This window comes from Pleurodeles waltl, chromosome 7, assembly GCF_031143425.1.
Source record: "Pleurodeles waltl isolate 20211129_DDA chromosome 7, aPleWal1.hap1.20221129, whole genome shotgun sequence".
NCBI lineage: Eukaryota > Metazoa > Chordata > Amphibia > Caudata > Salamandridae > Pleurodeles > Pleurodeles waltl.
Genome location: NC_090446.1, coordinates 88,658,616 through 88,672,449, shown reverse-complemented (window position 1 = coordinate 88,672,449; position 13,834 = coordinate 88,658,616). Strand labels below are relative to the sequence as shown.

Sequence of the window (13,834 nt, the reverse complement as noted above, 5' to 3'; positions counted from 1 at the left end):
GCAACCTAGCAGTAGTCACACATAACACACAGGTTACTCAGTATTCTGCAACATAAGCAGTAGTCAGTAAAACACGTTATTACATCACAGCACTTGTCATAAGAATATCATAAAATGCCCATAGTAGGAACATTAGAAAACATATGGCAAGTTAGAAAAACATATTAGCAAGCATGTCCATAAAAGGAACATTTGCATACACATATGTAAAAACATCAAACGCAGGTAGGTAATTTATGAATCAATCAAAAAAAATGTAGAAAGAACTTTGGATTGCAACTATATTGGTCTTTTAAACAGTACCTCGTTTGATGAAGGCACCTACAGTGCCTAGAAGGCGAACAATGGGGCCCCCGGCGCTCCTATGCGCAAAATGGGGGCCTCTGAAATCCTTTTGAGGAGAAGAGGGCGGCACGCACCTCCTCTAGACCTTTGACGGGCCCCTCTGGGGACCGTGATTACTGGGGGCAACCCTAGGCCTCCACCGGCCCTCACGAGGGGGGCCCAAGTTATGGAAATCCTCGAGGGAGGAGGGGGGGGCCACGCACCCCCTCCGGATTGAGAACGGGCCCCTTCAGGGACCCGCAAACTCCTGGGGTCTCCCCGGACCTCCACCGGCCCTCACCAGGGGGAGACCACCCAAGAAAGGCCACTGGCCCACGAGGGGGCCAACAAGGGAGCCGGCGGCCCGGGCGATTCGAGGGAGAGTCCTCCGGGACTCCTGCAGGCAAGGGAGAGGCGTCCTCCTCTCCCTCCTGCTCCTGATGACATCCGGGCCCAAGGCAGGGCCTGCCGGTGCCCCGGGGGTGTTCCACGGAGCGTTCCTCACCCCGGGGGCACCAATAGGAGCACGCTTGCTCCAGGAAACGACAAGGAGGGTTTCTTCGTGCCCCGGGGGCACCAGTAAGCGCGCTTCACTCGCGCTTGAACAAAACAGCTTCCCCGGGCTGCCGCAGTGATCTTATTTAAAGAGGCACAATGCAGCAAGGAGCCTACGAGCTCCCAAGGCTCCATAAGCGCGCTGCAATCAGCGCTATGGCAGCCACAACCACGGAGAAGCACCCCTCGTGAAGAAATGGATGCAGGGGTCAGGGGCCACAGCACCCTGCCCCTGGGGAGCAGAATCTTAAGACAAGGTCCTCAGGTGGAGGGCCCAGCTACAGGCCAGCACAAGAGAAAGGCAGCAAGTGGCAAGTCCTTCACAGTGGCCAGGCAGGTCACAGGTCAGCACAGCAGCAGCAGTCCATGGCGGTTCCTGGTGAGTCCTTTCAGCCTTTGGTGTCCAGTTCCAAGATGATTCCAAGAGTCTCCAAATTGTGGGGAAAATTCCCCTGTACTTATAGTCAGTTCTTACAGTGTTTTACAATGGTAGGGAGAGGAGGTTCCAGCCAGTTACAACTGGTTCTGGGAGTGCCCCCTCTCTCCTTTCAGCACAGGCTCCAAACATCAGTTGGGGGTTATTGTGTGAGGCCAGGGCACAGTCTTTACAAATGCAGGTGTGCCCCGCCTCTCCCTTCTCTCAGCCCAGGAAGACTATTCAGTATGCAGATGTACCCCTGTGACACCTCCACCCTCCCTGTGTACAGGCTGTCTGAAAAGTATGCACAAAGCCCCAACTGTCACTCTGCCCAGATGTGGATTGGAGTCAAGCTGCAAAACACCAGAGTCATAAGCACAGATAAATGCACACTTTCTAGAAGTGGCATTTCTGTGACAGTAATAAAAAATACACCCACACCAGTAAACAGTATTTATTATCACCATCACAACCACACCAAACACGCCTACGCTACCCCTCATAAATCAGACAATACCCCTACACATAAGGCAGGGCATTTCTAATGCAATCCCATGAGAAGGCAGCACTCACAGCAGTGAGACGCCAAGTTAGGCTGTTTGTCACTACTAGGACAGGCCATGCAATATGGCACATGTCCTGCCTGTCTACATACATGGCACCCTGCCCATAGGGCTAGCTACGGCGTACCTTAGGGGTGACTTACATGTAGTAAAAGGGGAGTTCTGGGCCTGGCAAGTAAATTTAGATGCCAGGTCCCTGTAGCAGAAAACTGCGCACACAGGCCCTGCGCTAGCAGGGCTGAGACAGGTTTGAAAGTATACTTCAGTGGGTGGCGCAAGCAGCGCTGCAGGCCCACTAGTAGTATTTAATTTACAGGCCCTGGGTATAGAGATACCACTGTACAAGGGACTTATAGGTAAATTAAATATGCCAATTAGGTATAAGCCAATCATACCAACTTTAGATGGGAGAGCACCTGCACTTTCGCACTGGTCAGCAGTGATAAAGTGCTCAGAGTCCTAGAGCCAACAGCGAGAGGTCAGAAAAACCAGGAGGAAGGAGGCAAAAAGACTGGGGATGACCCTGCGTAAGGCAAAAAGTCCAACACATATTTTTACACTTTTGCTGCACGATGTCTTTGAAAATGAAAGTGTTCTTAAAGTTAAGTGCTGCAGGAGCACCTAATTATATCCTCCTCTTAACTTCAATTAAAATAAATAAATGCTAGCCTGTTTAGTGCTGAGTTGGGTAAACAGCAGCCCAGTGCTGCTGTTGACCAGGGGGCCACATGTAAAGGTCAGGAGGGCCGCATGTGGCCCCCGGGCCGTACTTTGAGTATCACTGCTTTAAGGCCTCTGTTCGCCAGCTCTGCTCCATTGAGTGATGTGAGCACAGGATGTGACGTCAGCCAGCCCCGTGACATGCCCATGTGCTCATGGGAGCCACTGCATAGCAACATAGGCGAAAAGCTGGCCCCAGGAACCCCCGTGTCGCAGGGGGACAGAACCCTTCAGGGCTCCTCCCAACCCTTCAAGGGCCCCCCATACAGTCCAAGGTCAATCAATATCAGTGAAATATGGGAGACTCAAGGGCACCTCTTCACAGGTTGCAGGGGTCCTCATCATTTTGTATTACACCACTGTGTAGAAATGCTGGCTAGTGGACAACAGAGCAGTTAGCACATACAAGCGACTTTGTAATGCATGGCGGGCCGGGCTGCTGTGATTGCTCACTGGTGCATGTCCGCTCAGGACCTGCGGTCAGACAAAATATGCCCCATCCCAAATGTGTGGCCTCTGTTTTGTGAATCTTGAGTTACCAGACATCAGGCTGAAGCCACACCTGAGAGCATCTGTCACTACTAGCCCACCCTAAGAGCATCCACATTAGTTCAGTTGTATCAAAACAGTCTAGGGTTTAAAGACAGCTTTGTAAAGAGGGTCCCAGGGAAGGGGGTTTGGGGTGAGAGGGTGCAGAACGATTGAAGGGGGATGCAAACATGCTGTCTGCTGCAAGCTGCTTTTGGTGCAATTTGAATATGTTATCACTTGCCTCACAACCCCTCAAAGCCCAGTTTAAGTACTCCCGGTCTGGACTCAGAATGTACCAAAAAATGTGACAGCAACAAGTGGGGCCTCATTTAATCCATCATGCATGTTGTATGTGTAGCTGCAACATGCAGTAAAGCAGCGGTGCTGAAACCATTTTCATAGCAGGGGTGCTGCCATCAATGTTACCTCACTGAAGTCATTGGGATTATGAAGGTTTCAAGCATCACACTAAGAACAAGTTTAGCAGATGAGCTGATCCCATTCAGCAGGAAAGTGGTGTGTGCACACACACACACACAAACACACACAGAGCATAGTAGCAGAGTGTCAGTGTCATTTACAAGCAGCTGCACAGGCATGCAGTTTTACTGATAAAACTATACTCCAACAATAGTGTGGGGACAACAGGTTTCACCAATATTTATCATTTGAGCGTCACCAGGTTAAGTGCCTTGATTTGTTTTGATCATGGTAAAATCTGTTTCCATCATACTTCAGAAATTCCCAAAACATGCTTCCTGTGTGCTATCCTAACTGCTGATATAATTTTAATATTTTATACACTTCGTTTACAGGTATTTACATTTTGTTGGGTTTTTTAAATTTTTTACATCCTACAGCATTTCCTTTTACACTCCCTGTACCCCAGCAAGATTGTCACTTTGCAGTCAGAGAAAGAGAAGTAAGCACCAGTCTCCATATTAAAAGAATAAGCAGCAATTTGACAGAAGACATAACCTGATATTTGACCTTTGTCTTTTAACCACAGGAGAAGTGATAAGATGAAAAAGGCATTATTGCTCATTCACTCGATGAACTCCATCATGTTTTTTTCCAGATCTGCAGCACCCCGCCCCCTACTTCCATTGCCTATGTTGTAATGCACATGCATTTTGCAGAGGTGGGACTGAAAATGTCCTGGTCGCCTGTTAGTGGCGATACCATCTGCCTCTATTTGAGGCACATGGCATGCATAGGACCCAGAACAACTAACACTAAAAGAGCCTCGACTAGAGCACTCTGCTTGGCAGCTACTTCCAACCAAACTCTGACAAATAAATCACATTGCGTTCACACAATGGCACAGCAAAAGCAAAATGGAATCCAATGCCAACAATTAATTTTTCCTGAAGCTGCTCCCCGTCTCAAATTTGATGGTCAAAACCAGCTACTGATTGGTATGAGGTGGGACTCACACACCACTGGGCCTCGGTGCTACTGCACCTGCTGCACTGTTCATTCTATCCCTATGCATTCAGTTTGCACAACCTGCCAACTTGCTCTCTGGAAATCTGGTGTGACCTGCAGTCACAAGTCTGGAACAACAAAAATGCAGTGGCAAGCACTATGTAGAAAAGTTATTTTGTTACTGTAGTTACATAATATGAATGGGTCCAAGGAGAACCTCTTACCATTTTAAGATAGCGGCGACTGGAAGGAGGGAAGCAGTTACTTTATAAGCTGTTCCGTCCCATTCATCCTAAAGGTACACATATGGGTTCTCTGAAAACAAGACGCTTTGTATGTGTAGCAATTGGTTGTCGACATAGGGTTTGTTTGGTACTGGATACCCATATTAGGATTGACCTAGTACCACTGACCACTTTTTCTGTAATACACGCTTTTGCAATCCATTTACTTGAATTTCTGTTAAAGGGGTCGTTACAACATTACACACAAGACAGACCTGCCAACTCACATGGTGCCACCCTGTGTCACGCAACATAAGAGCATTCGATAGGGTCGCCCAGAGAAAAGCCGATATCACATGGTGAACAAAGGGCGAACTGGAAATCGATCAGTCGAGAGAGAGAGTTGTGTACCTCCGTATGTCACATGGTCATAAGAGGCTGCCTTTGTATTTTGGGGGTGGTTACCAGTGGGAGCTACTGTAGTGCCTAGCACAAAGCCTACATCTCTTCTTTGCCCAGCCCCTTCCATAACTATACGGGCTCTCATGCGCCTCAGAGCCATGCCCACTTCTCCAGGCGCCACGCTGCCCACTGCTCTTCACCCCCTCAAACATGGCTACTGTTGTTTAAAGGCAGGTCTAATTTACAAGATTTTAATTCAGCAGCAATGATGTCAAACTATTTTCTTAATTCCAAAAAAGGTAAGAAAAGCAGTGGGACTGCTAAAGAATTCAAGTTAAAAATAACTTTTAAAAAACATAGGGAGATATATGATTAGTCACTTGTATCCACAGATCCTTGATCAATGTAGGCATCTGTGGACAGCAGGGGAACCCTGTGCTGTCATATATATGTGACTGGCCCATTTCCCCACTTCAGCAAACCTATGAGGTCAAATGGGAGTGAAAGAGAATCTTGGCAAAAATTAACCAGAACTCTTGTGACCTAGATACTAAGAAAGGTTGTGAGAGGTTCCTACTTTGTGTTCCTATGTACCTGACCTTATATTTTTCAAAGGGAAGTCTGCAGCACTCTGTGTGTAACTACCAATGAGGTGTGATCTCTTTCACAACATCAATACCCAGGCAGTATCCAGGTGATCCTTAGAGAGAATGACCTACTGGCCACATTGCATGTTCACGCTGCTACTTGTTTATTTCTGACTATATTGTGTCTCCCTAGGTCTGATCCACCTGCTGCCGCCCCAGCACCTGGAGGTCCCGAAGCTCCTTCAGGTCCCCCACCTGGCCCTCCCAACCTGTCCAGTAACAGGCGACTGCAGCAAACACAGGCACAGGTAGAAGAGGTAAGTGTCCCACAAGAAAGTTACAGTGGGACCCCATAATTGGTCTCCAGTCAATGACATGTTCACGATGGGCACCCTTGGATATTATCACATTATTGTCCCCCCCCCCCCAATGCCCTCTATTGATCTTCCATTATTTCTCAACTTTACTGACTTTTCCCCCCCTCTAGGTGAAGGGCATCCTTCAAGTAAACCTGGAGAAAGTCCTGGAGAGAGATGCAAAGCTCTCGGAGCTGGATGACCGGGCTGACGCTCTGAGGGACGGGGCCTCGCAATTTGAGAGCAGCGCTGCCAAACTAAAAAGCAAATACTGGTGGAAAAACTGCAAGGTGAGGAACAAGCACCTCATGCCACTGCACTTTCCTATGAGCCCAAACTCAACCCCCATGTACCCGTAACTTGCACGGCGATGCTAGGACCATGTCTACAGAGTACGCCAACTCTCCCGCTATACCCTACCTCACTCCAATATGTAGAGTTCTTTGCTAATGGCAATCAGGAATACAGGACACCATTTTGTAATAGCCCAACAGCTATTAAGAGATAAACAGCTGCCCATTCTACAGCAACATGTAGTATGCACAGTTAGATAACAGGGAGATTTGCACATGGATAAGCATATGCAGAAAAACAGACACCTAACCAGACTTAGACAGAAACAGAGAGATAGAGACACATGCAGAAAAAACATAACATTGGAAATGTGGCACTTAATTAGCCTTCAGAAGACTCAAAGTATACTGTACAAAGCCTTTAATTCTAGCTAAACTCATAGAAGTCGCACCATGTTGCCCACTTGTTATTTGCAACTTTCAATACCCCTGATGCACGCATGCTAAAATTACATAATAAATTCATAAATTTTGGTCCATGTCAACTTTGACCTTGAATCATACATATAGCACATTGTATATTTTTAAAAGATTGCATACATTTTGGACGACGTCGAAGAATTCAACTTAATGGACAGTTTCACATAGGGATCTCTGAGATCATTAATTTAGTGCATACTTCGAACATGCACACTAAAGGATTTGCTTTCAGTATCTTTCTTTAAAATAATCTAAACACTTTTCCACATTTGTACAAAAGGATGCTTTTTCGACCTTAACGTTACATTGTTTCTTCCTTCTCATTCAAGAAATTTGGCATACCAAATTTGCTTAGAAATGCATTGTTTTTTTTCAGTTTTGTAAGCAGTCGCTAAGGGAATTAAAAGTTACAAAGAAAAGAAAAAGTAAACTTAACACAGACGTTGAACTTTGACCTCAGTTATGAGGATACCATTAAACGATGATAAAATATGTACGCTATCAATTTTACATTTTCTCGAACCCCTTATCCCAGAATTCCCGGCTAAATTGTTTAAGAGGCAATTCAGAGAAGGGACAGTGTTTTTTTCCTCACAAATTATTTGGGTAAAAAGAGACCAAATAGTGAACTTTTACAAATATATTTGTTCAATTTTATCAAGCCTCCAAGAACATACAACTTTTCATTGTTTGCCTATATTTAAAGGTCAACTCCTTATTCAGTGTGCATTTTAGGGTCCAATTTCCCTGAGTTCTTTGACCATAACATAATACACATTTGATAAAGATAATTCCCATCATACTATTGACTGCAAAATTTAGCGTTCACTTCTCCAACAACTTTGGCTTCTGGACATATCTATAATTCTACTCAATGAGTACCATTATGCAATTCTGCTCATTATGGCTCCAACGCAATAACACTTCAACAATTCCACTCAATGTGGATCAGCCCACAGAAAAACGTCTGTTCATTTTGAGTTCCCCCCACAAATTTGCTAATTACTGGTTCCACCAAATTTATTCTTTATTGGTTGCACCCATATTTTTTCTCATAATGACCCCTCGAAGCCCATAAAAATCACTTTCTCATGAATTCCATCAAGTGTTTTCCTTTGGTAAACAATCAATTGAAGGTTGAAGGCACCACCCTAGAATCCCCAGGGCAGGGGAATAGTCCTGGGGACTGCCTTATCTTTTTAGGTGGGTGTGGGGGAGCAACAATGCTCTTGGGGACCATGGAATGAAGTGAACCATGATGTGCCTGGCTACTGCTTGGTTACTGATAATAGGAAATAGAGGGTTAACATAAAAAATAACTGAATTGTGTAACGCAGACTAAAATGTCTGATAATGGGTAGGACGGAGTCAGTTTGGGGTCAGTGCTTCGCCAAACTTGAAGGCATATAGGGCTTTACAAATAAAACTCACAGATTTCACTATTTAAGGTTAAAAACAGGTGAATATAGACGAATCTCACATTTTTTATTTTCTGTATTTTGTAAGAGAGAAGGAAAATGTAAAAACATGCAAATGCTTTGGCCCTTGTATCTAACCCGGTAATCCCCAAGCTGCAGTGCCACTCTGTAAATAAATGTGAAAAAATTACAAATGGAAGAATAGCATTTTCATGGAGATTAAAATCAATAAAAATAAACGCTAGACAGTAATTAAGACATAGATGATCGATAAATACAGATGGAAATATAAAAAATAACTACTCTAAAGGTTGGAGCCACAAGGTCTCAGAAAGGTCCAAATGGTTGCATAGAATTTAAAGAAGCAAATATACAGTTGTGACAAAAAGAACTTGAACGACAAACCCACGTGGATTTCTTGAGGTCATTGAGTACCCATCATCTCATGGGGATTCTGTAAACCAAAGTAGACAACAATTATTAATCAACAACTATAGCCAAGGGCATAGGACCACCAAATCGAGAACTGGAAATGTAAAAAACACAATAATTTCAAAATAACATACATGCAAACTTTTGTTTTTCATTAAATCACTTTCCATAGAGTTATGAAGAGAAGCAGAAAAAAACATCACAAATATGCAAGGACTATTTTAATGTGGTGAATATGTAGGCAAGTATAGGCTTTGAATTCTCATCAAACGTTCATTTTGTGCCCTCTGCGAGGACCAAGGAGTCTCAGACCCAAAATGACAATTTGGTAATCCAAGATGGAAGGCAGTCACCCCATGGGGGTGAAAGTGACTGGGCAAGCTGAAGTTATACCCGTCAAGTCCAAATCGGGGTCGGGGTCACATATGGTGATTTTCACAAATACATTTTGCACAGCTAGGTTCTCAACTTTCCTGTCATTCTTAGACATGCAATTCATTGCAAGGAAAAGTCAATCAATTAGCTAGCTTATGGCTATTAAAAGGAGTTACCTGGACTTAAGTTTCACATGTAACAAATCATATCATATGCTACTCTGTCATATGAAAAGCTTAAAACAGGCCACGATTGTCTATCTCATCCCATCTGGGGGTAACCTATTTACTCTTCTGGTCTTGGCCCAGTGCTTAATTTGTGCTTGTTGTTTCCGGTGCTGAGCACCGGCTCTTATTTTTGAGGGCCGGGGCTTATTCTTCTGCCTCAAGCATTTGCTGCGCGCAAAAGACACATATGGGAAAGACGGAGGAAGTGAAAAACGAAAAAGCGTCACAAAGGGAGAAAGCAGAAAGCTGCAAGAGTGAGCTGAAGGGGCAGAGAGTGGCATTATATAGATTGTAGAGGCCCGAGATGGCTCCAAGTTTACTCCGCCTCAGTATTCATGTTCCCACATTTAATTGCAGCAGCCGCGTGTTTAAGAGGAGAGCTTTGAGCACCGGCACATTTTTATTTACAAATTAAGCAGTGCCTTGGCCTGCCATTAGGCTACCAAGGGTTAGCACTTGCCTTTAATCGTCATCATATCAATATCATTTTAGAGAGTTCATACTCCCCAAAAAGAACGTAATTTAAAGAGGAGAGCTCTTCAAGCTGAAAAGTATGACAGAGAATGTAGAACAAAAATAAAGACATTTTATCCTCTGCAGTTCAGCCATGGCACCTCCATCAGTACAGAGGGAATGAGGAAGAAGTCAGACTGATATTAGCTTGGCCGCTAACAAGTCTCCAAATTTGCCACCCTAGACATACCAGCAATGGCATTCATGCACACACTGTCCCACTGGAGGAATTTCCCATTTCTGGTTTCCATGATCTTAATCCAGTTCAGTGGGTTGTGATTAGAGTTTCTCCTTGAAGACTGTCCCTTTGAGACAGGTGGCAGCTTGTTTGAGTCTCAGACCACCATCAATTAGTCTCTTTCTGACACAGACCACCATCTTGCGTAACAAATACTACATAGGACTGTCTCCCATCATCAGCCTTGTGAAATGCCCCTTCACACATAAGAAGTATCAGTCTGGGTGAAAAAGCCATCCCCCAAATCTGAAATGTCAAGGACAGGATTGCGGCACACAGGTTTGTTCTGTGACCAAAAGCTCCTATAGCATAGAGGATTCTTCTTTCCTACTTTCCTAGGCATCTTTTTGTCTCTACAACCCTGTCAAAGGGGTTGTAAATGAGCTAAATATTGCCGATGAATCTTCTTTAGTGGCTTGAGATGCTAAAGTTATAGTCAACATCTGGGCATCAGCTGAAGTGACTTCATCCTTCACTTTAGGGTGTTGCAACCCACCACTCGAATAAGGAAGGAAACCTCACATCTGGTTAACTGGTAACTCTCAGCCTTCACGGCGCTACCTCCCTGATTCGCTTAAGTAGAAACACTTTCGGGCAGATTTAAGAAAAGTGTCACTGTACCCGGTGCAGTGCCACTTTCCTTGCGCCCCTTAGCAGCCCACTACTGCCACCATGTGTGCGCAGTATTTAAAATATGACACACAATGGCGCAGGATAGGGGGCAACAGCTTCAGAATTTTTGACACTATTGATGTACTTTTCAGGGTTAGTGCCAACATTTTGGTGCTAACCCTGAACAGTACATTGGGGCCCATTGTAACCGCCGAAGACTATTGAGTTCATATATACAAAAGCAGAGGTGCAAGCTCATGTGCAACCCGGTTCACTAGGCACGGGGAAGTGGGCATTCATCAGGCCAAAGGGCGTGATCCTGCATGCAGTTTTCCCAGTGGTCACTCAAAAGGTGGCCTGTGCTTGGCCCGTGAGCTCCATCTGCTTGTATACTCATTTGCCACATCCATCATTCAGAAGAAGGACCCTTAATCTGTTCAGCTTCCAAAATTGAGTCCAGAACCTTATGGTCGCACATGTGTTAGGAATTTGTACTATATGACTGTCCGAGCTAGTGTGAGTGAAACATGCGATCACAAGACTAAACACTAAAATGGGCACAATTTATTGTGTTCCATGGCACCTTCTTTCCTCTGTTTCCTGCAATGCAGAAGTAAAATTCCCAAAACTGCAGCTGCTTCACTACTGTGTTCTGAGAAATAAAAAAACATTTTGCCAAGGCCTCGCCACAGTCACACCTGGGCTTGCAAATGACCACCAGCATCGCCTTCAAATATTTCTTGATGTTAAATAGGGCATAACTGAGGCTCTCTGTGCAAGGAAGTGTATTTGCATTGCCAGCCAAAGAGTGGTCACTCCACCCGCCCACCCGTATGGCAGCTCTGCATCATATGAGTTTAGTAATTTGTCTTGTTGCAAGAGCTACACATATTCTGCTCCCACTAAGGGCCTGATTTATACTTTTTTAGCGTGCATTTGCATCATTTTTTTGACACAAAAGTGGCACAAACTTCCAAAATATAATTGAATTTTGTAAGTTTGCGCCACTTTTGCTTAAAAAAATTACACAAGTGCTGCGCTAAAAAAGTATAAATCAGGTCCTATGTGTTTTCATGAACCAATAAATTGGGCCATATGCAAGTTTCTTTAACACAGCGAGTCACGCGCCTAAACTTGTGAATACATAAACAATTTCAGAGTAAAGTGTGATTTTCCTGAAAACAGCAAATTTTCCCGAATAGTTATTATTTCTTTTCTTGTTTCTTTGGTTCTTGCAACAACAACCTATCCGTGTTGTTTTTTCCACCTGGCCTCTTTCAGGACTTAGGATTATCCTTAAATCGATTAATAACCAATGGTATGGAAGTTTTTTTTACTCAGAAGTCTATAAGTCAGTGCTTGAAATACACTGCTGGAGCTTACAGATGGGCAACATCAAATGATTATAAGAGCAAGGATGGGAGAAGATGCATAATAGGCTAAGAAGGTTCTGCACAAATAGTAGCTACAGAGGCGTAGTTGTAACTTGACCCATACATCACTTCTGAGTAGAGGTCAAACAGGTGTTTTAAAAGGATAGTTTCCATTACAAGACCTGGCATCTGGTTTGTTGCGCTTGATAGGTGCATCTTTGATAACATTTTTACGCCTGTAAGTTGTGATGTCCCTCCCCGGATATAGCCGCTTTCCAAAGCAAGGAGACCCCACTCTTTAAGTATGAAGTCCCATTCTCGACTCTATCTTCAGCTCTACTCACAGGTGATCCTGCACTCAAGTTGTGATTACAGTCTCAACAGCCACTGTTTGTGTAGATTCCACTACATCTTCACCTTGTCGATTGGCATCATAGTTTGGTTTTGCCAAGACTGACATCTCCAACTCTTCATTTCAAGAACTTCCCTATGCAGGGATTGACCTTTAATCGACCTACAGATCATAGCCCTGAAAAAGTAGAGGTGGACAAAAAGTTGTTGCAACAAGAAATAAAGTCATTAGAAAAGTAAGAATACCTGCCTGAGATAGTGTGGACTGAAGAGTAAATTCACACTTTGAGGAGAAATTGTTTCTTTATACACAAAGGTAGATGCACAACTGCCTGTGTGAAAGTAACGTGTAACCCATCTCTGTATCATGCTTTGTACCCTTCACTATGACAAACTGATGAGATCAAGTGTCTTTAATAGCGTCTTATCTACCGCACTATGCCCACTAGGGGCCTCTGGGACTTCCTGGAGCTTCAGCAAGGCAAAGATGGCGTCGGTCCAGCAGTTGTCCTGGGAGCTGGTTTTAAGGTTTGCCTCTTTCTTATGGTCCTCTTGGTCACAGACAAACCTGGCCACTAGAGCATACTTATGGCTAGGTCGAATCAAGCTAACTATTCTGTATGATTCCACGTATCCTCACATGCCACAAACAAGTTGGTAATGGAAACAAAAGCAGCAAGTACCCTACAGTGTTTGGGAGACTGCGCTTAAGCAAGGATCCTGGTGAGCAGTCATCTCCTGTTTGTGAATTCCTGCTAAAAGGAAATGTGACTTAGGGCCTTATTTGGCAGAAGGGGTTACTCTGTCACAAATGTGACGGATATCCCGTCTGACGTATTACGATTCCATTATATCCTATAAAATTGTAATACTGCGGATGGTTAATCCGTGACGTTTGTGGCAGAGTAACCCATCTACCAAACTTCAAATCAGGCCCTTAATCTTGGCCCCCTATATGTACTGTTCAGCAGAGGTTCAAAAACCAGAGGTCAAAAAGCCAAAATAACTTGAAGTTTTCACAGGTAAGACCCAGATCTCTACACAGCTAGTTAATGTATTACTTTGTTGAATGAGGTGGTTAAGTGTTTGTTTTCAACAGGAGGAGATAGATATGTTCCGGTTACACTTGTCGAGGTATACAGTGTATGTGTGGGACCAAAGGTTCTGGTGTCTGCCTCTGAATCAATTACTGTTGTTGGAGTGGGACGGTGGTTTCTCACCTCTATGGCTAGCAGCTGGGGGCAAGTGATTGAGACACAGTTTATGTGGTTTAATTACTGCTCGCGTCATGCGACAGAAAAGCAGTTTGAGGTTTGCACATTGGACCTTTCTCCTTTCCTACTACTCTCTTGTAGTACTGACATTTCCAAACTAGGGATCACAAGGATAACTTAAGCCACAACATGATGACGTT

General features: G+C 44.3%; 2 protein-coding genes across 2 annotated transcripts in view; one reads left to right on the top strand and one right to left on the bottom strand.

Moving 5' to 3' along the window:
- Positions 1–13,834, top strand: part of LOC138303742 (vesicle-associated membrane protein 1-like) — a 60,754-nt gene that overhangs the window by 40,483 nt on the left and 6,437 nt on the right. The window contains exons 2-3 of the mRNA XM_069243117.1: positions 5,946–6,069; positions 6,240–6,398. Of these exons, the coding sequence (XP_069099218.1) occupies positions 5,946–6,069; positions 6,240–6,398 (283 nt within the window). The remainder of the gene's footprint in view (positions 1–5,945; positions 6,070–6,239; positions 6,399–13,834) is intronic.
- Positions 8,194–13,834, bottom strand: part of LOC138303741 (von Willebrand factor A domain-containing protein 1-like) — a 147,487-nt gene continuing 141,846 nt past the window's right edge. Inside the window, exon 7 of the mRNA XM_069243116.1 lies at positions 8,194–8,753. Coding sequence (XP_069099217.1) covers positions 8,743–8,753 — 11 coding nt within the window. The 3' untranslated portion in view covers positions 8,194–8,742. The remainder of the gene's footprint in view (positions 8,754–13,834) is intronic.